The 20,443-nt window shown below is 40.9% G+C and overlaps 1 protein-coding gene across 4 annotated transcripts in view; it reads left to right on the forward strand.

The window, feature by feature from the left end:
* slka (STE20-like kinase a) overlaps positions 1-20,443 on the forward strand; it is a 59,741-nt gene that overhangs the window by 21,621 nt on the left and 17,677 nt on the right. For 2 of the 4 annotated variants that reach the window (XM_034184201.1, XM_034184199.1), the window contains exons 9-12: positions 3,702-4,919; positions 5,023-5,153; positions 8,446-8,569; positions 8,869-9,048. In XM_034184201.1, coding sequence (XP_034040092.1) covers positions 3,702-4,919; positions 5,023-5,153; positions 8,446-8,569; positions 8,869-9,048 — 1,653 coding nt within the window. Of the gene's footprint in view, positions 1-3,701; positions 4,920-5,022; positions 5,154-8,445; positions 8,570-8,868; positions 9,049-18,742; positions 18,836-20,443 lie in introns of all 4 variants that reach the window. The other 2 variants (XM_034184200.1, XM_034184198.1) reach the window with 2 other exon arrangements.

A 20,443-nucleotide genomic window follows, 5' to 3' on the forward strand; every position in this document is an offset into this window, starting at 1 on the left:
CTTTAGCATTAATGACAGCTTGAAGTCTTTTGTGGTAGTTGTGGATGAGGCTCTTTATGTTTGCTGGTGGTAAAGATGCCCATTCTTCTTGGCAAAAAGCCTCCAGTTCCTGTAAATTCCTGGGCTGTCTTGCATGAATTGCACATATGAACTCTCCCCAGAAACTCAGATGGCCACTCCAGAACCTTCAATTTATCCTGCTGTAGCCAATGACAGGTAGACTTGGCATTGTGTTTTGGATTGTTGTCATGTTGGAACATCCAAATACGTCCCATGCGTAGCTTTCGGGCTGATGACTGCAAATTTTCCTCTAGTATTTTCTGATAACTTGCTGCATTCATCATGCAACAATTTTGACATACCAACAATTCCTGTGCCTTTGTAGCTCACACATCCCCAAAACATCAGCGATCCACCTCTGTGCGTCATCGTAGGAATGGTGTACCTTTCTTCATAGGCCTTGTGACTCCTCTCTAGGAATGGGAATTGATAAGATTTTATCTATCGATTCTGCTTATCAATCCGATCCCTTATCGATACCTCTTGTGAATTTTCTGTGTACTATAAGTAGGCTTTACAGGTTTTCTATGTCAACAACATTTTAAATTGGTCACTGGATCATTGATCTCTGGACATAAATAAAAATAAATCAAATCTGTAGTTTTTGTCAAAAGCATTTCCTTTCAGACATTTTGGCATGAATGTCACTCCATACCTCTGGTCTGAGCTCAGCCAGCTGCTGCACGTCGGTGCAGGATGTCTCATTTTGGGAGGAAAAAAAAACACTTTGATTGCAGTTTGTTTGTATTACAACATTGGGAAAGAGGTGTCATTTGATTTAAACGGCATTTCGTTTTGAAGTTATTAATTCGGACTGGACTCTATCGTTCTAACTTGACTCGGCAGAGAGCCGCACAGCATTTGGAGCTGTGTGAACAGAACGGAGGACAATTCTCATTTCTTTCTCGCAACAAGACAGGAGTCCCAATTAGTGACTTTAATCCGCACAAAAGAATCACGATTGACATAATCAGGGATGAAAGTGGTGAAAAACAAAAAAACATGAAACTCAAAATTACCCCCCAACACCACCTGCAACGAAAATTTTGAATTCTACAAGCTCTGAATGTAATCTGGACTATTCAGACAATAACTGCAGTGAGTGCAGCATCCATATTGGTGAGAAAAAAAACCCAACTTTCCTTATTCAAATTCATTCAGTAGTATTCTGCTCTTACTAGGATGCGCAGTTTCTAGCTTGCCAGATAGTTCTGGAGGAACTCACTGAAGAAAGTAACACATTAAAAATATGGTTTGACTGAAAAAATTGTCATTAAACTTAAATAAAACAGGGATGAAGTGGAGGTGTAAGAGTCACTAGGTGTTCACAGGAAACAGTTATTTATTTCTATATGTATTTATTTATTTTCATTGTTCGTTCGTTTGATCTTTTCTGTTGTTTTTGTTTCATCAGGTTCTTTTTGTCTTTTTTGTATTGTAGCATTATTAGTTATTATGATTTATTATTACTATTGTTGTTGTTGTTGCTACTCTTATTAATATATGAATAAAAATTAATGAAAAAAATTACAATTTGACTCTTTTGCGACAACAAACGCTGAGCCATTAATTATTATACAGAAAACAAATGCACACAAAGGTGCTGAGATGCGAACAGCTTAATGCTAACTTTAATATTGAAAAAGCCATAGACATGCTAACACATTAGCATCGGTCCCGTTTTTAAGTTATAAAATACATCTGTCAACTGTTTCAGAAGACCATAACAGGTTGGTTTAACATAAAAAAGGTAAATATTACTCACAGACATATGCTCTTTAGGGTTTTAAACGGGGAAAAAATTAATATAAAGTGAAATAAAACAATGAATCAGTGAAGCGAATCACTGCTTCAATTGGTTCAAGGTTCAAAGCAAGCTGTGCTGCAGAAACAGTTGATTACAGACCCACTGCAGGGTCTGTAATCAATGTAGGGAATCGTTAAGCAAAAAGATTATTGATGTCGGTGGATTGACTCATTTCCCGAAAGGAACCGGTTCCCGATACCCATACCCTACTCCTCTCCAAATGTAACGTTATGGTTGGGTGGCCAAAAAGTTCAATTTTGGTCTCATCACTTCAAATGACTTTGTTCTCTGTGCTGTTTGGCATATTGTAAGCGAGATACTTTGTGGCATTTGCGTAGTAATGGCTTTCTTCTGGCAACTTGACCTTGCAGCCCATTTTTCTTCAAGTGCCTCCTTATTGTGCATCTTGAAACAGCCACACCACTTTTTTCAGAGAGTCCTGTATTTCAGCTGAAGTTAATTTGTGGTTTTTCTTTGCATCCTGAACAATTTTCCTGGCAGTTGTTGTTGAAATTTTCATTGATCTACCTGACTGTGGTTTGGTTCCAACAGAATCCTCATTCTCCATTGTTAATTAGAGTTTAAACACTGGTGATTGGCATTCTCAGTCCCTTGAATATCTTTTATATCCCTTCCTGTTTTATACAGTTCAGTTACCTTTTCTTTGACATTCTTTTGCTTTCCCTATGACTCAGACCATGACTCAGAAACATCACTGCAACCACTGGATGAAAGATGCAAGGGTCTGTCAGGAGTCCAGAAAACTCACTCATCCTCACAAATGAGGATGGTTATCTTTGTAGCCATTCAAACCCATCTGTGTGCATGTTATCAGGCCAAAATAATATGTAAACTTTTGATCAGGGTCATTTGGGTAGTTTCTGTTGTCATTATGATTTAAATAGAGTAAACACAGTTGTGGTGAAAATAGAAGGCTTCACACAACCACTAACCATGAATTTAAGAAAACGTTTTTGTGATATCATTCATATTCTCTAAAAAATGGCCAAAAAAAAAAAATCAGGAATTCTGCCAGAGTATGTAAACTTTTGAGCACAACTGTATATAAGTACTATGACAACACAAATATGCTGTTCATAAATTTCTGCAACATACATTACTCAAGAATGTTTAATATAAATGATAAAACTGTTGCACTGTATATGTTTGTGATATGTATGACACCACATAGATGTGGTATTTACAATATGTAACTGATATGTTAGGTGGTTTGTCTGTTTGGACTCCATCACAGTTGTCCTCATGCAAAACAGTATAGTTTATTTTTAATACCCCTGCTCAACTAAGGTGGTGGTTGGGGGGGCGTTATTTTTTCACTCCATCTGACCGTATGTAAACGTTTCATTTCCACACAAGAATTAATGCCTTGTTTCATTGAAACCATTTCTTGGTGGTGTATTGGGGAGGATAGAGGAAGGCTCCTTTTGAAAGTAGCCCTCATGTCTTATCCAATATGGGTGCTACAGACATGGTGTTGATTTTCCTGTCTGTGCAATAACTAAAGAACACCTCATCTGATTGAAACCGTTTCTTGATCGGGAATTAGGAGAGGCTAGAGGAAGTATCCTTTGGAAAATGTGGGTCAATACACCACATTCTATTGTAAAACAGCATTCTTTTACAATACAAACACATCAAATACCATGTTTAAAGCAACAATCTTTCATTATAGAAATAGTTTCCAGATCTCTACTGTGAAACCGTACCCCACCTGAGCATACAGGGGGCGGGTATAGCCCACATTTTGAGTTGCTCTTGTTTTTTCTTAGCTACGTGTTGGAATTTTTATATTTTGTTTTTATTGTTGGGGCAGGCGGCTCCTGGACACAAGCGTGCACCCTCAGATGTCAGTGTGGCAAGCTCAGAGGATGACAAAGTTCCACCAGTGGCTTCTGCTCTGGAATCAGTCACAGAGAAAATGGAGGCTGAACCGGCCGAGGACAGGACCAGTGATAAGCTGTCTGATGAAGGTTTGGGAACAAGTGAAGTAGACAAGACTGAGGAGGAGAAACTCAGTGATGTGTTGGACGCTAGTAATGAAGAAGTGGCTTCCGAGCTGATGGAAGCCACCACGGAATTGATTTCACAAGACCTTACAGAACCTCAACCTGAAGATGGGCAGGCTGAAAAGATTTCTGCAGAGCCACAGATAGAACCTTCAGAATCGGGTAATAAAGAGGAACCTGTGCCAGCAGTTCTAGAAACAGAGGAGGATCAGAGGAAGACACAAGAGGAAAAAACAGAAGGTGAATCTGAACAACTAACAGAAGAAGGAGACCTTAAAGAGGTGAGAGAAGAAGTAGAAAAGGAAGAGGAAACGGAAGAAGCTGAGCCACATCTGACTGACTCTAGAGAAATGGAAGAAGAACCTAAAGATGTGCAAGATCAACCAGGATCAGTATTGGCAGAAGAGGAAGGCAAAGGACCAGAAGAGGAGATATCTCAGGATAAAGTGACACATGCAGCTCATAGCATAGATGAAGAAAGCAATACAGAATCAGTCCCACAATCAAATTTAACAGATACCATCATGAATGGGGTCACATACACTGTATTAAAATTGGAAGAACCATCTGCTGAGGTTTTGGTGGAGAAGGAGACTACAGAAAGTCCATCCGACAGAATGACAGAAGAGAAGCCTGAGGCTACGCCCCCCGAGGAGGCAGAACAGATGGCAGAAGAAAATCAGGCTAAAGACGAAGTGGATCTGGAGAAAAAGGCACCAAATGAATCCACAAAAGAGGATGAACCCACAGTCACCTCTGAAGATCTGGAGGATCTCAAGGAAGCAGAGGAGAAAACTACTCAAGTGGACGAGAGCACTTCCCAAGATGCCGTTTCTGCCCCAGAGAGTGAAACTGACTCTGAGACCAAGATGGAGCAAGGAAGCCCGGCCCTGATCAAGCCGGACATGGAAAAGGACTCTGACTCTGGAAGCAGCTCTGCTGCTGATAGCAGCAGCCTAGACCTCAATCTGTCCATCTCCAGCTTTCTGTCCAAGAGTAAAGAAGGTGGTTCTGTATCTGTGCAGGTAATCTCAACAGCTCCTCAGCTGCAGCCTGAACTGCTGACTGTCAACAACAGTTTAGTGAGAAAAGTGTCAGAGCTCTCAAACATTCCTGTTCTCTTTTCAGGACTCAAAACGACAGAAAAAGACGCTGAAGAAGACGAGGAAGTTCATAGTTGATGGAGTTGAGGTCAGCGTGACCACCTCAAAGATAGTGACAGATAATGACACCAAGAATGAGGAGATGAGATTCCTGAGGTAAGTTGTTTCCGGCCAAAATGTACAGCTGGGCTAATTATAGGATGTGACCCGTTTTAATCGACTGCCTTAAATAGTTAATTTGACATCATTTTATAAATCCTGAATGTTTTATCGGCTGTGATGAATTCTACAGTGGGTTTGTCTCGTCTCCAATGCCGCCTTTTAAAAACACAGTATTCATGCATTCATTAATTTTGTATACATGCTTATTCCCGTTCAGGGTCATGGGGGAGCGGAGTGTATCCCAGCAGGCACTGGGTGGTTCGTGATTGACAGGACGCCAGCCTTATCGCAGGGCCATGTACAGACAGACCAACTCATTCACACGTTCAGTCACGCCTACCCTCAATTTAAAATTTAACTTGCATGACTTTGGAAGTGGGAGGAAACCTGAGCAACTGGAGGGAACCCACGCAAACACAGAGAGAACATGCATACTTCACTCAGAACGGACGAGGAGGGAAGCAGTCCCATGACCTTGCAGCAGATTATTACAACAAATGCTCCCTCTTGTTTTCTCTAGCGTTGTGACTTTTTTGTCAGTTATGTGAGTTTTGCAATAATTTGCAAATCATCTTTTTTGAAACACGTTCCACACTCAGAGGACACATCTTCCAGTGATGAAAGATTTCTGGAAATTACCAGTTTTCTACGTTTGGAGAATGCAACTATTTATAGCTCACTACGGTTGGCATATATGGTTACTTTAATCGTGTACAATGACAGTTAGCATCATCTGTAATTTGTGTTTTTCTTTACGTAAGACCTCTTCTGTTCAGGTATGAATTTCTGCACAGATCTGCCGATATTCATGTTTGAGTTTCCACAAGATCCATGGCCTGCCTCAAGTTGTGGCATCTGATGAAGTGGCCAATGGTCTCCTGTAGGGTTGGGCATCGAGAACCGGTTCTTTTTGGGTTTTATTAAGAAATGATTCGATCCATCAACATCAATAGCCTTTTTGCTTAATGATTCCTTTATTGGTCCTTGAGAGCGCCCGTTGTTTTTGAGGATGTTTGTCTGGAAAATGATCATTTCTGTGCATTGATTACCGACCCTGCAGTGGGTCGGTAATCAACCATTTCTACAGCGTGGCTCTGCTTTGAACCCTGAACCAGTGAGGCAGTGCTCTGATCCACTGCTTCGTTGGTTCTTTGCTTCGCTCCGCTTCAGAAGCGGCAACTCCGCTTCTTAACCCCTCTCAAAGCCATTAAAATATGTCAATCGTGAGTCACTTTTGTGCAGATTAAAGTGACTAACTGGGACTCCTGTCTTGTTGCGAGAAAGAAACGAGAATTGTCCTCCATCCTCCATTCCGTTGTTTCAAACGCTGCGCCGCTCTCTGCTGAGTCAAGTTAGAAAGATAGAGTCCTCTCTGAATTAATAACTTCAAAACAAATCGCCATTTATATCAAATGACACCTCTTTCCAAACATTGTAATACGAACAATAAACTGCAATCGAACAAAATGTTTTTTTTCTCCCAAAATGAGACGTCCTGCACTGACATGCAGCAGCTGGCTGAGTTCAGCTGATATGTATAGAGAGACTTTCATGCCATTAATGTCTGAAAGGAAATGCTTTTGACAAAAACTACAGATTTTGTTTATTTCTAGTTATGTCCAGAGATCAAGGATCCAGTGAACAGTTTTATATTTATTTAAGACGCAATAAAATGTTGTTGACATAGAAACCCTGTAAAGCCTACTTGTAGCACACAAAAAAATTCACAGGAGGTATCGATAAGGGAATCGATAATGGTATCTAATGATAAAATCGTATCAATACCCATCAATAGTCTCCTGCGACATCATCTCAAATGGCCGCAGTTGGATGATGTTAGGTTGTTACGGTTACGGTTATGCTGATGGCCAAACATGTACCTTTTTACCAATAAAAACAGGCATCTTAAGCAACTCTCACTCCTGGCTGAGTTTGTTGCGTAACTCTGACCATTTCGGCTGATTTCCCCCAAGCAGCTCTAACATGACCACATTTAATCATGAGTACCCAAGTGGCAAGTACACCACCCCACATGGCTCGACACAGGTTGGGAAATTCATGTGTTTGTATGTACTGAGGCAGGTGGATTCCCATTAGTCATTCTCAACCACCTTGGCCAAACCCACACTCAGCTCAGGAAAGCTCGGGGCAAACCTGGCCCACCTTGGAGTGACTCAGGGCGAACTGGGTGTGTATACTTACAAGGGTGTTTCAGTTTTGGGGTTTGTGGCTAAATATTTGCTTGGCTTAGAGTTGACTATGATGTCTGTCTGTATGTGGGCCTGCGACTAGTAATGTAGTTGACTATGATGTTTTTTAATATAATGTCTAATCAAATGATTCTTTATGGGTGATTCTTAGACTACGGGCACTTATTATGTCCTTTGATCATATTGTATGAAAAACAGAAAAAAGGGGAAATTTCACACTTTTATAGTTATCTTTACAATGAAAGTGTGTTAAGAAATTTGTTCTAGTAGTCTATGATGACTTTTTCACTTTTTTTCAGCATCATTATATGCAAATATTGCCGTTTTGTGCTTGTCCCACACCCAGACTTTTGATCTTCAGTGATAAAAATGAATGGTAAAGAAACGTTTTTTTCTAATGTTATAAAATATCAGTAAAATAATCAAAACATAATTGGGTTATTCAATGTCATACAACTGTTGTGATTTTTTTTTAAACAAAATGTAGTTGTCCCACACTATTGCCGTAATTTCCACCACAACACTGAGCACATGTATATAGCGCCAAATCACAACAAACAGTTGCCCCAGGGCGCTTTATATTGTAAGGCAATGGTGTGGTGGAAATTACATTTACAAGGCCAATAGTGCCCGTAGTTAAAGAATCACCCTTATATGAGATTCATGGTTCAACCAACTTCTGTGGAGACAAGTTAAAATGTTTTTGACAAACAACCAAAATGTACCAAAATAAACAAATCCACATTTGGATATCGTAAATGTAACGGATTCTTCCTCATGATAAGTTTGATTATTCCACCAAGTTTTGTTCTTATGTGAAGTAAAATGATTCAGAATCCATATTTTGCTGCATTCGATACAACGTCATGAGTTGTTCCTCCTGATGCGTTTGTCTGTCCCGCCAATTTTTGTGGAGTTGGACCCAAAGATTTTCCAGGATCTTACTCACAGCCAAACAAATGTCTGGTTGCATACCTTCATCGGTGGAGATAATTATGAGACCAGGACCTACAGAGAAGAAAAGTGTCTATAATGAATTTTGCACAATACCTTGTGTGAACCTTTCTTGTTCCCAGGCGGCAAGAGTTGAGGGAGCTGCGACTTCTGCAGAAAGAGGAGCAGAGGGCCCAGCAGCAGCTCGCCAACAAGCTGCAGCAGCAGCGAGAGCAGATCTACAGGCGCTTTGAACAGGAAACGACTGTAAGACAGATAGTTGGTGCTGCAGCCTTCGGTGTTGATTTGGCAAAGGAAGCGAGCTGCTTCACATCAAAGCTGATCTGTATCTGACAGAAGTCTGTCGTAGAAAAACCTCGCTCTCTTTCTGTCATATATGACCTTATCTATCATTAATAAAGGACACCTGTTTTAATTCTGTTTTAACCCAACTTAAGAAAAGAAGGCCTGTGATACTGATCTAACACCAGATCGTTGATTTGTAATTCTTCTTCTTCATCATCGTGTCGGGTTAATCCCACCATCTGACGAGTCTCTCCGTTCAGGCAAAGAAACGTCAGTATGACCAGGAAGTGGAGAACCTGGAGAAGAAACAGAAGCAGACCATCGAGCGCCTGGAACAAGATCACACCAGCCGACTGCGAGACGAGGCCAAACGCATCAAAGCAGATCAGGATAAGGAGCTGTCAAAGTTTCAAAACATGATGAAGAACCGGAAGAAAGAGGTAGAGTGATGTGTGAGCGTTTGGAGGCCGGGGCCGTGTCGCATGTCATGGCTGTGTGGTGGTAATCCTGTGGGAGGGGTTTGCATCGCTGCTCTGCCTTGCACTGCAAATTTGCTGGCAAACTGTTCTTTTAGATGCTGCAAGCTCCATGTTGTTCATTATTTAGATCTGCTTCGAAACTACTCGTCAGCTCTCTGCATTACAAATTATTTTTTTTAATTTAAGCTGTTAATAAATACTCAGTCTGAGGAAGCGCATACAAATTTCTCATAATGGTGCGCTGGTCTTGTGATGCATAAATCAATGTTTGCGTACACTCTCTTTCCTTTGCTTGGCCGCCTTCCATGTTTGCAGTGTGTGTTTTGTGCATTAGGGCACAGTTAATGTATTTTTTTTCCACACTCCAATTAAAAACTGCTTCAAGTTGTTGCTTCTGTCTTTAGCCCATGGACCAAGTAGGTTTTCGGTACCACCTAAGGAGATTATACTTCACTAGCAATCCATAGCCTACACGGAATTCTGTGATAACCTTCCCAGAGTGGTAGCGATAGATGGGTAGGGGTCATTAAAGGATTACACACGTGTCAAAAAATTAAAAATGCTTTAATAGATTAGATTAAAGTAGACAGAACTTTATTGATCCCTTGGGAAGACTCCCTCGTGGAAATTCAGGTTCCAGCAGCATTGTATAGCAGCACACAGGGTAAGAAGCACACAGAGTATCAGGAGGGAAATAACATTGAGAGTAATAGCATTGAGAGTATATCATATTATTCGTCTTATCATAAAGATCCCATAACTTTGTAGTCTGCAGTATGTGGCTTAAGTTATGGGGTAAAAACTGGCACAAATGTTGACAAAAGCCCATTTCAATTTGTACAGGGGTCAAAAAATTTAAGCTGCACATTGGTTTAAAAAAAAAAAAATAAGTGATGCAAATTATTATTGAGTTCATGGGTTTTCAAAAAGGAATAGTTTCCACCATCTGACTTCAGTAGACCTTGAGCTTGTCGGGCCTTTACTTTGGAGGCCAAGCATTCAAAACTGTCACACCAATTTAACCTTATCCCATTTACTCAATGAAGAATTTGCATCATGAAAATTGAAGCAACTTAATTAGTTTTAACTCTCTGCAAACTACTACTGTCACAATTTTCACCACATAACTCCTAACGTTAAGTCATTAATAGTTGACTATACCTTTTTGTTCCCCCTGGGATTAAATATGGGGGATATAACGATTGGCATGTCCGTCCGTCCATTTTTGTTTGTTAGCGTAATATCTCAAGAACCAGTTGACCACTTTAATTCATATTTAGCATAAGGGTGTACTTGTGTGATCCCCCAACACCAGTTGATTGTGATGAACTTGGTGTCAATTTCAAGGTCACGACTACATATTCAAGATATTGTCATTGCTACCCTTGTTAGCGCGATAGCTCAAGAACCAGTTCACCAGTTTCATTCATGTTTACCATAAGGATGTACTTGGGTGATCCCCTGACATTTTGTATTACTGATTTGTGGGAGCCAGGGGGATATCTCATTTCCTGATGACACTTGTTTGGAATCCGTATGAACTTAAGTGATGGTAGACCTTTCAACATGATTGGAGCTTTTTAGATTTTCCCGCGTATAATCCTTAAAGTGACCCCTACCTGACTACAGCTGCCACTCTGTGAAGCTTATCGTACAGTTTTGTGTAGAGTCATGGTATACTGTCACTGCTGTTTACTCGTCTTAGGTCGTACCGATAAGGTCAAACTTGGCCCCAGGCTCGAGGACTGCTTCTGCTACTTTAGCTGTAGTGTGTGTGTGCGTGCGTGCGTGCGTGTGTGTGTGTGTGTGTGTGTGTGTGTGTGTGTGTGTGTGTGTGTGTGTGTGTGTGTGTGTGTGTGTGTGTGATATCTGCAAGGTTGTACATATTATTTATCAGAATTATACAGATGTTGTTCATGTAACTAACCTTGTTTTTCCTGTGAGTATGTGAGGTGGCTTTGGTCGTGGGATGATTGACTCCTTGGGTCTTCTGTGAATGAGGTGTTGGGTTTACACAGGGAAATAAGAATCATTTTGCACTAGAGTAACTGATGTGGAATTTATTCTTCACCGTGTATATTTAAAACACTTGAAGCACTTTGTGCTTTTCATGGTGCTTCAGTGAAGTCTGCTTTGTCTTTACACCGAGTGACTAGAAAAATCGGCACGTCTGCAATGTAGTGATGTAAAATGGGAAATGGACTGCATTTATATAGTGTGCTTTACATTGATGCCTCACATTCACATACGCACCGATGTCAGGCTGCTGCCATGCAAGGCACGCACCTGTACACCATAGTGCAACAGATAACTGAAACAATCCTGCAAATGGTGATACAAGTGCCAAAGTCAGCACAAATACTCCTTAGCCATTACTCTTTTGAAAAAACCGACAGGCTACTTGAATTTTCAGTAGGCGGCCAGGTAGGGGTCAATTGAAGAATTACACAGGGGTCAAAACTAAAAATGCTCCAGTCAAATTGAAAACTATACTTCATTATTTGTCTGATCATAATCATTCCAGAAAGGTAGAGTTTGGACTATCTATGACTGAATGTTCTGGAGTTATGGGGTAAAAACAGCAAAAATGGTGACAAAGGTCAGTTTCAGTTTGTACATGGTCGAAAGTTAAAGTTCCATCAATACGAGGTCCAAAAAGTATCGGACCTTTTTATTTTTTTCAAAAACCATATGGATTTGAATCATGTGTGATTGCATCAGCCAAGCTTGAACCTTCGTGCGCATGCGTGAGTTTTTTCACGCCTGTCGGTTGTGTCATTTGCCTGTGAGCAGGCTTTGTGTCAGCACTGGTCCACCCCTCTCGTCGGATTTTTATTGCGAATAAATGTCTGAACGATTTGGAGCTTTGCTGCATCAAATTTTTCCAGAAACTGTGAGAGACCTCCAGCTGGACACCATTCAGAAAATTTAGATGGCTTTCAGGGCCGATTTTTTGGGGATTACACTGATTAAGGAGTGCTCCAGCCGGTTTCAAGACCGCCCACAGCGTCTGAGAGCGCGGCGCACTCCGAGCGCCGAACGACAGGCTCAAACCCTGCTGAAACAACCAGATCATTTCCAACGTGAAGGCTTTGTTGATCCGGGACGTTGTCTGACTTTCACAAAAAAGGCAGAAGACGTGAACATCAGCACTTTTTCGGCACATTCTACTGTTACGGAGTTTTTTTCATGGAAAGAGAAGCGGAGGATTGCACCACACCGTGCCGCTCATGGCACGGGACAAAACCACCTCCGTGTTGGTCTCACAGGACGGCTTTCAGACGGCTTCCGGTTGCTTTTCAGTCGTGTGAGTATCCGAGAAATTGTGCATGAGCTGGACATGCCACAACATTCCTGTGAGGCTTCATCACGGCATTCTTTTGCTCCATGCGGCTCCGCGCGATGCCGGAATTCCTCCGCACAAGTCTGTCTCAATGTGCCGAAAAAGTGCTGATGTCCACGTCTTCTGCAATTCCTGTGCGAGTCATAGGACGATACCGGATCAAGACAGCGTCCAGTTTAGAAATGAACAGCACATTCCACTGTACAGGAGTTTTTGTCATTGGAAAGAGGAGCGGAGGAACTCCGCGCGTCCGCAAAGCAACCGCCGTGATGAAGCCTCACAGGACATGTTCTGGCATGTCCAGCTCATGCAGCAATTTCTCGGATACTCACACGACTGAAAAGCAACCGGAAGCCGTCTGGCCACCTGAAAGCCGGCCTGTGCAAATTATGGTTGAATTAGTAGGAATAATAAATGGAATAGTTTTGACTGTGTTGAATGTTTGGTCTCCAAAGTAAAGGTCAAACAAGGTCAACGTCCATTGGATTCTACGACATGTGACATAAGTTATCCTGTAACATAATACCTAAGCATGATGCATGGTCCAAACTATTCCTTTTTAAAGCCCTGTTAACTCAACTAATAATTTGCATCATTTTTTACCAAAATTGGAGCAACTTTAACTTTTGACCCCTTTACAAACTGAAACTGACCTTTGTCACCACATTTGCTGTTTTTACCCCATAACTCTTGAACATTCAGTCATAGATAGTCCAAACTATACCTTTTTGGAATTTATATGATCAGACAAATAATGTGGTGTAGTTTTCAATTTGATTGAAGCATTTTTAATTTTGACCCCTGTGTAATTCTTCAATTGACCCCTACCTGGCCACCTATTGAAAATTCAAGTGGCTAATTGTTTTTTTGTTTTTTTCTTTCTCCAAAAGAGTAATGTCTAAAGAGTATTTGTGCCGATTTTGATGCTTGTTTCGCCATTTGCAGGATTTTTCTTTAAATATTCTCTTAGCTGCTGCACTACCAGGAGCAACTTGGGGATTGAGGATCTTGCCCAAGGGTCCTCGGTCATTTTTCTGCCTAATGGGGATTTGAACTGAGGATCCTCTGGTAACAAGCTCAATGCTTTAACCACTTCACCTTGAAGCACATCATGGCCTCATCACATGGCAATAACAGTTATGAAATAAATCTTACCTCTTATTGATACTGCTTTTGCATTATATTGTTTTCTCTTAAGGAGGAATTCCAGGATTTTTCAACCTGGGTCCTTTTTATTTTTGGTGTTTTTGAGTTCAGCATTTCATTTGGGACAAATGCTATTGTAATCTGGACATTAGTGAATAACACTGCCAATGGCTGAACAGCTATACAATGTACAGTAGTGTTCAAAATAATAGTAGCGCTATGTGACTAAAAAGATTAATCCAGGTTTTGAGTATATTTCTTATTGTTACATGGGAAACAAGGTACTAGTAGATTCAGTAGATTTTCACAAATCCAACAAGACCAAGCATTCATGATATGCACACTCTTAAGGCTATGAAATTGGGCTATTAGTAAAAAAAAGTAGAAAAGGGGGTGTTCACAATAACAGTAGTGTGGCATTCAGTCAGTGAGTTTGTCAATTTTGTGGAACAAACAGGTGTGAATCAGGTGTCCCCTATTTAAGGATGAAGCCAGCACCTGTTGAACATGCTTTTCTGTTTGAAAGCCTGAGGAAAATGGGACGTTCAAGACATTGTTTAGAAGAACAGCGTAGTTTGATTAAAAAGTTGATTGGAGAGGGGAAAACTTATACACAGGTGCAAAAAATTATAGGCTGTTCATCTTCAATGATCTCCAGTGCTTTAAAGTGGACAAAAAAAACAGACGCGTGGAAGAAAATGGAAAACAACCATCAAAATGGTAGAGAAGATTGAATCTTCGACTGGACTGGGTTGCTCGACGCGAGGACGTTTCGCTTCAAATCGCAGAAGCTTCCTCAGCTAAAATTCTTGCTCTGGTAGTCTGACTTCTGTCTTGACTCTTGTAGAGAAGAATAACAGAAGCCACAAAAGCTGGAGTTTTATGGGCTGCCCAGAATCCACAAACAGGACGTGCCACTCAGGCCTATTGTATGTAGTAGAGATTCCATCACGTACAATTTGGCCCAGCACCTCAAGTGGATTTTGGCTTCTCTAGTGGGTAACTCAGACCACCATGTGGAGAACACACAAGATTTTGTGAACAAGATCAAGGACCTTCAGCTGGAGGCAGATGAAACTATGGTGTCATTTGATGTGACATCGTTGTTCACCTGCGTCCCCACTGCGGAGGCCGTCACAGCTGTGAGGCAGAGGGTGCTGGAGGATGCATCTCTACTTGAAAGGACCAAACTTACACCAGACCACATCTGCCAACTCTTGGAGATCTGTCTCAAAACCACGTATTTCCTGTTTAGGGGAAATTACTACAAGCAGATTCATGGTTGTGCGATGGGGTCTCCGGTATCCCCCATTGTGGCCAATCTGTACATGGAGCGAGTGGAGAAGAGAGCCTTGGCGTCTTTCACAGGCATCTCCCCCAGTCACTGGTTCAGATATGTTGATGACACGTGGGTTAAAATCAAGCAAAAGGAAGTGGAGGCCTTTACAGAGCACATCAACTCGGTGGACTCCAATATCAAGTTCACACGTGAGGATGCCCGAAACAACCATTTAGCCTTCTTGGACTGTGATGTTACGATTGGAGAGAACAGGCAGCTCCAGACAGGGGTTTACAGAAAACCCACTCACACTGACCAATATCTGCTCTTTGGCTCAAACCACCCCCTTGAACACAAGCTCGGGGTGATCAGGACTCTTCAACACAGAGCCCTACAGGTGCCCACAACTGCAGAGGGAAGGGCTAAAGAACAACAACATGTCCGGAAAGCCCTCACAGTATGTGGTTACCCATGGTGGTCCCTGGATAAAGTGCAAAAGTCTCAGAGAACAAAGAGACCAGTCACACAGGAGATGGAGCCAAGAAGAAGAGTGTCTCTCCCTTATTTAGCAGGAGTAGGGGAAAAACTACAGAGGATCTTCAGACAGTACAAAATCCCAGTTTACTTTAAACCTGTTAACACGTTGAGACAGAAATTAGTTCACCCTAAGGACAGAATCCCTAGTTACAAACAGAGCAATGTAGTGTATTCTATCAGATGTCAGGAAAACTGTAACGAACACTACATAGGTGAGACTAAGCAGCCGTTACACAAAAGGCTATACCAGCACCGCAGAGAGGGCGCCGGTGGACCTCAGTCTGCAGTTCAGCTCCACCTTAAAGACACTAACTACACATTTGAGGACAAGGAAGTTAAAATCTTAGCCAGAGAAAGGAAATGGTTTGAGAGAGGAGTGAAGGAGGCATTTTATGTGGAACAGTTGAAACCCAGCCTTAACCTGGGAGGGGCTCTGAGACACGCTTTGTCCCCTGTTTACAATGGGGTACTCGGGTCAAAGCGGTTTCAGTCTTTTGTTCATGGTAATGAGTCATTCACATCATCAGGAGAGTCGTCAGGGGAGCCGTCAGGAGAGGCGTCCATCCCATCATTAGGAGGGACAACTGCCCTGTCATTAGGAGGGTGCTAACTAGAGCACAATATGTGCTAATTAGAGCTATTGTTTAGTCACTAGCCTGTAGCAGTCTGCCTCTCGGTAGGAGGGGTCTCGTTAGGTTTAAAACTCCAGCTTTTGTGGCTTCTGTTATTCTTCTCTACAAGAGTCAAGACAGAAGTCAGACTACCAGAGCAAGAATTTTAGCTGAGGAAGCTTCTGCGATTTGAAGCGAAACATCCTCGCATCAAGCAACCCAGTCCAGTCGAAGATTCAAGCTTCTCTACTATGGAAACTTCCTGGACAACTGAGAGCATTCACAGAAACCATCAAAATGGATAGAAGAACAACCAGAATGGCAAAGGCTCACCCATTGATCAGCTCCAGGATGATTAAAGACAGTCTGGAGTTACCTGTAAGTGCTGTGACAGTTAGAAGACGCCTGTGTGAAGGTAATTTATTTGCAAGAATCCCCCGCAAAGTCCCTCTGTTAAATAAAAGACATGTGCAGAAGAGGTTACAATTTGCCAAAGAATACATCAACTGGCCTAAAGAGAAATGGAGGAATATTTTGTGGATTGATGAGAGTAAAATTGTTCTTTTTGGGTCCAAGGGCCGCAGACAGTTTGTGAGACGACCCCCAAACTCTGAATTCAAGCCACAGTTCACAGTGAAGACAGTGAAGCATGGTGGTGCAAGCATCATGATATGGGCATGTTTCTCCTACTATGGTGTTGGGCCTGTATATCGCATACCAGGTATCATGGATCAGTTTGGATATGTCAGAATACTTGAAGAGGTCATGTTGCCTTATGCTGAAGAGGACATGCCCTTGAAATGGGTGTTTCAACAAGACAATGACCCCAAGCACACTAGTAAACAAACAAAATCTTGGTTCCAAACCAACAAAATTAATGCCTCGCAGATGTGAAGAAATCATGAAAAACTGTGGTTATACAACTAAATACTAGTTTAGTGATTCACAGGATTGCTAAAAAAAAAAGCAGTTTGAACATAATAGTTTTGAGTTTGTAGCGTCAACATCAGATGCTACTATTATTGTGAACACCCCCTTTTCTACTATTTTGGTTTTTTTTTTTACTAATAGCCCAATTTCATAGCCTTAAGAGTGTGCATATCATGAATGCTTGGTCTATTTGGATTTGTGAGAATCTACTGAATCTACTGGTACCTTGTTTACCATGTAACAATAAGAAATATACTCAAAACCTGGATTAAATGTTTTAGTCACATAGAACTATTATTCTGAACACTACTTACTGTAAGCTTACTGAAAGATGAAATCCTCTTGGTAAACTGCTTCTTGACGCCTCTAAATATGTAAAAATGCTGTTATGAGGATCAGGTATCATGGGGCCCATTGCTATGGGGTTGCATGTGCACGTTTATTTCCGTAAATGTCAAGAAACGTTTTGGACTGACAGATGAAAGAAGCAGCGACTTAAGTTCCATCTTCTTCCCATTTTCCGCATTCTGTTAAGTCCATCCAATCTGATTGTTGATGAGGTGCTGTCCAGCATATGTCTTGACAACTAATCCAGCATGTGTTTTGAAGAACTAAAATATCCGGGATCACAGTAGAGGGTTAAAAGTTTAATACTGCGAGCATTGTGATCTGTGTTCAACAATATGTCAAAGGCATTAGAACCCGACAACACGCTTCTGCATGGAGAAGAAATTATTTGATGGCGTTTTAGCAGAAAAATAAAAAAAATTGAGAAGGCCAAGCAGAAAGTGTGTTCAAATTATGCAACTCATTGAAGTCTAATCTAATCTGTGTACTTCATATGTGTGCTGTTAAGATGCATTGGATGCGTTATCTGATCAGTCTTGGAGTTTACTTAAACATATTGTAATGACATTATTGTCCTTGCCAGGAAGTAGTACAACAGTTGTCATTGCCATTCTGTCCACAGGGAAATCTTCGAAACGCAGAGTGATTTCAGTCAAACTGATAACCTCAGTTGACTGTCCTTAAGTCACATCAAGGTCATATGTCTGAGATAAAGGTCAAATTAGAGGTCAGTATCTAATAAACACTAATGGCCATATCTCAAACTATGAGATATCTCTCTATAGAATTCAGCTCTTCTAGGACTAACAAATATGTCAGACCTTTGACATCAATGAATTCAGTTTGGGGGGGTGGGGGTGGTAGCTGGCAGTAGTGAGGCAATGCAATCAGCTGGATGTCCGGCTCAAATATTACAAATCCTTCATGTCAACAATTATTCATTCTGAACGTGTTCCGGGACTGGGCGTTGTTACAATGACGAGGCATAAACTTTTTCTGGTCACACAGTGTAGACTGCAGTCCACAAATGGTAATTATTAAACACTTGGTCATTATTTAACAGGTGATTCCATCTCAGTTACTGGACCTTTTTGATTTCACGGAGCAAAATAATCTTGGTGGCTGTTGGACCTGGTGCTGAATAATTTACGGCAGATGCTCTTTATTGGACTAATTCTTTCCTTGTGCCATTCAAATGTTTCTTGTGGCAAACCTATGATGTAATCGTCCAGTCAGCTCTGAATTCATGCTCTGATCAGCTACTAATCAGGAGTTTGACTAGCACATAAGGACACAAAAACCAGGCCGCGAGGGCCGAGCATGCTGACCTTTAATCAGTTGGTGGCTGGATGCCTTCTGTCTCCTTTCAGACTTGGCCTTGCATGTCGTCTTCTACTGTTGTTGGTCAGCTTTGTTAAATTTTCAGGGGGAAAAAAACACATTTCTGTAAACGAACTATAGGTAAAACAAGAAGTTGGACAGTCGCCCAAACACATGAGAAAAGAGCTCATGAAACGCTTAAAGGAGGACCTCGTGCTCCTTCAGAATGCTGAGGTAAACGTCACCCCCACTCTGTCTCCTTTCTTACTCTCCTTCATATCCTGGCTCATTCTTGTAATTACAAATAGAAATGCCGTCAGATTGCTCAAGTGCACTGTATTACTTTTTTGTGTACTTCATAAATAACGCTATTGGTAACTGTCAAGAACCCAAAAATATTGTCTTGAGCTTAACAAATGATTTAAAATGTAAAGCAAGTCTCACACTTAGCTGAGTTTGGCACCGTAACAAGCTGGGTTCCACTTCGGCGTGCCTCAGCTGTAGGGCTGAGTGGTATATCGATATTAAGAGTTATGGCTATATATTTTTGCAGGAGATAAGTAGATGGGATGATATTGTAATACAGTATTTCTTTAGTCATATATTAAATGTGACTTTTCCAATAAGTACATTTTTCAAATTCACGCCATTGGCTGCTTTGGTCCTGAAAATGCGTGTTTAGCTGTTGGAATCAAGATCCTACATCATCTAGAAGAAGAGATATTGCGAATACTAATATTAATCCACCATTTTTACAAATCCAAGCTAGCCACCATGATGGCTTCCTGGAAAATCGAATCATCCATTTTGTGATTGGCTGTTTCTATGCACTTTTCAAAAACTGTATACCGTATTTTCCGGAGTATAAGTTACAGTTCTTGTACTAGTTTGGGAGGCTCTGTGACGTGTATACCAAAAATTACACATTTGATATTAATAGTAATATTAAAATTGGGAATGTCCCGATCAGGTTTTTTTTTTTTTTTTTTTTTTTTTTTTTTTTTGCCCCGATCCAATTCCGAGTCATCTGATTTTGAGTATCTGCCGATACAGAGTCCCGATCCGATACTTTAAAAAAACTGAATGAACAATGAACAAATGCTAAATATATAATATTTTCATTTTAATCACCTTATTATTTATCACTTACACAAGTGCACTTCTTGAGGTAGCTTGAACAATCAAGTATTAATCTACCAGACTTAAAAAATGTACAAATTTCCATGTTATTTTATTTGTCTAAAAATAAATGTCCATGGTTCCTTATGTTAAACAAGAAATTATCTAATCTGAAATAACAGTTGGTTTTAATTTACAGATGAAAAGTTTCTAAAGAACCATTTATTGATTTAGCCATTTTGTTCTAACCTTTTTTTTAACAGTAATCAGAAATTTTGAGGTAACAAATAACAACAAAAAAAACATTTCCAAGGATTTTTCTTCAGAAAACTGCTCTATAAATGAGCAGTCCTGTGACATGTTTGTTTTGTACAGATCAGTGGTTTCTGCACCGATCTGTTTTGTACAGATCAGTGATTTCTGCCACTAATCTTCCGTGTTTTGGCCCGACGCATCGTTCCTATTGGACAGCGCGAAGCTACGTCACAGCTCAGAGTGTCGAAAGTTGGATTGGGTTGAATAAGCAATGCGTCTCATTGAAAATAATGCTTTTTAGACCGATTCTTGACGCCTCTGACGCTTTTGACGCGTGAAAGCCCATTAATCGGCAATAATGAGCTTGAAATAGCGCTGATCAAAATAATGAGGATAAAATCTATATCAGATTCCTGATCGAGATGCATCGTCCGATTTTGATCAAGTCTGAAACCACGTCATCGGGCC

The sequence above is a fragment of the Thalassophryne amazonica genome, chromosome 13 (genome assembly GCF_902500255.1).
Source record: "Thalassophryne amazonica chromosome 13, fThaAma1.1, whole genome shotgun sequence".
Taxonomy (NCBI): Eukaryota; Metazoa; Chordata; class Actinopteri; order Batrachoidiformes; family Batrachoididae; genus Thalassophryne; species Thalassophryne amazonica.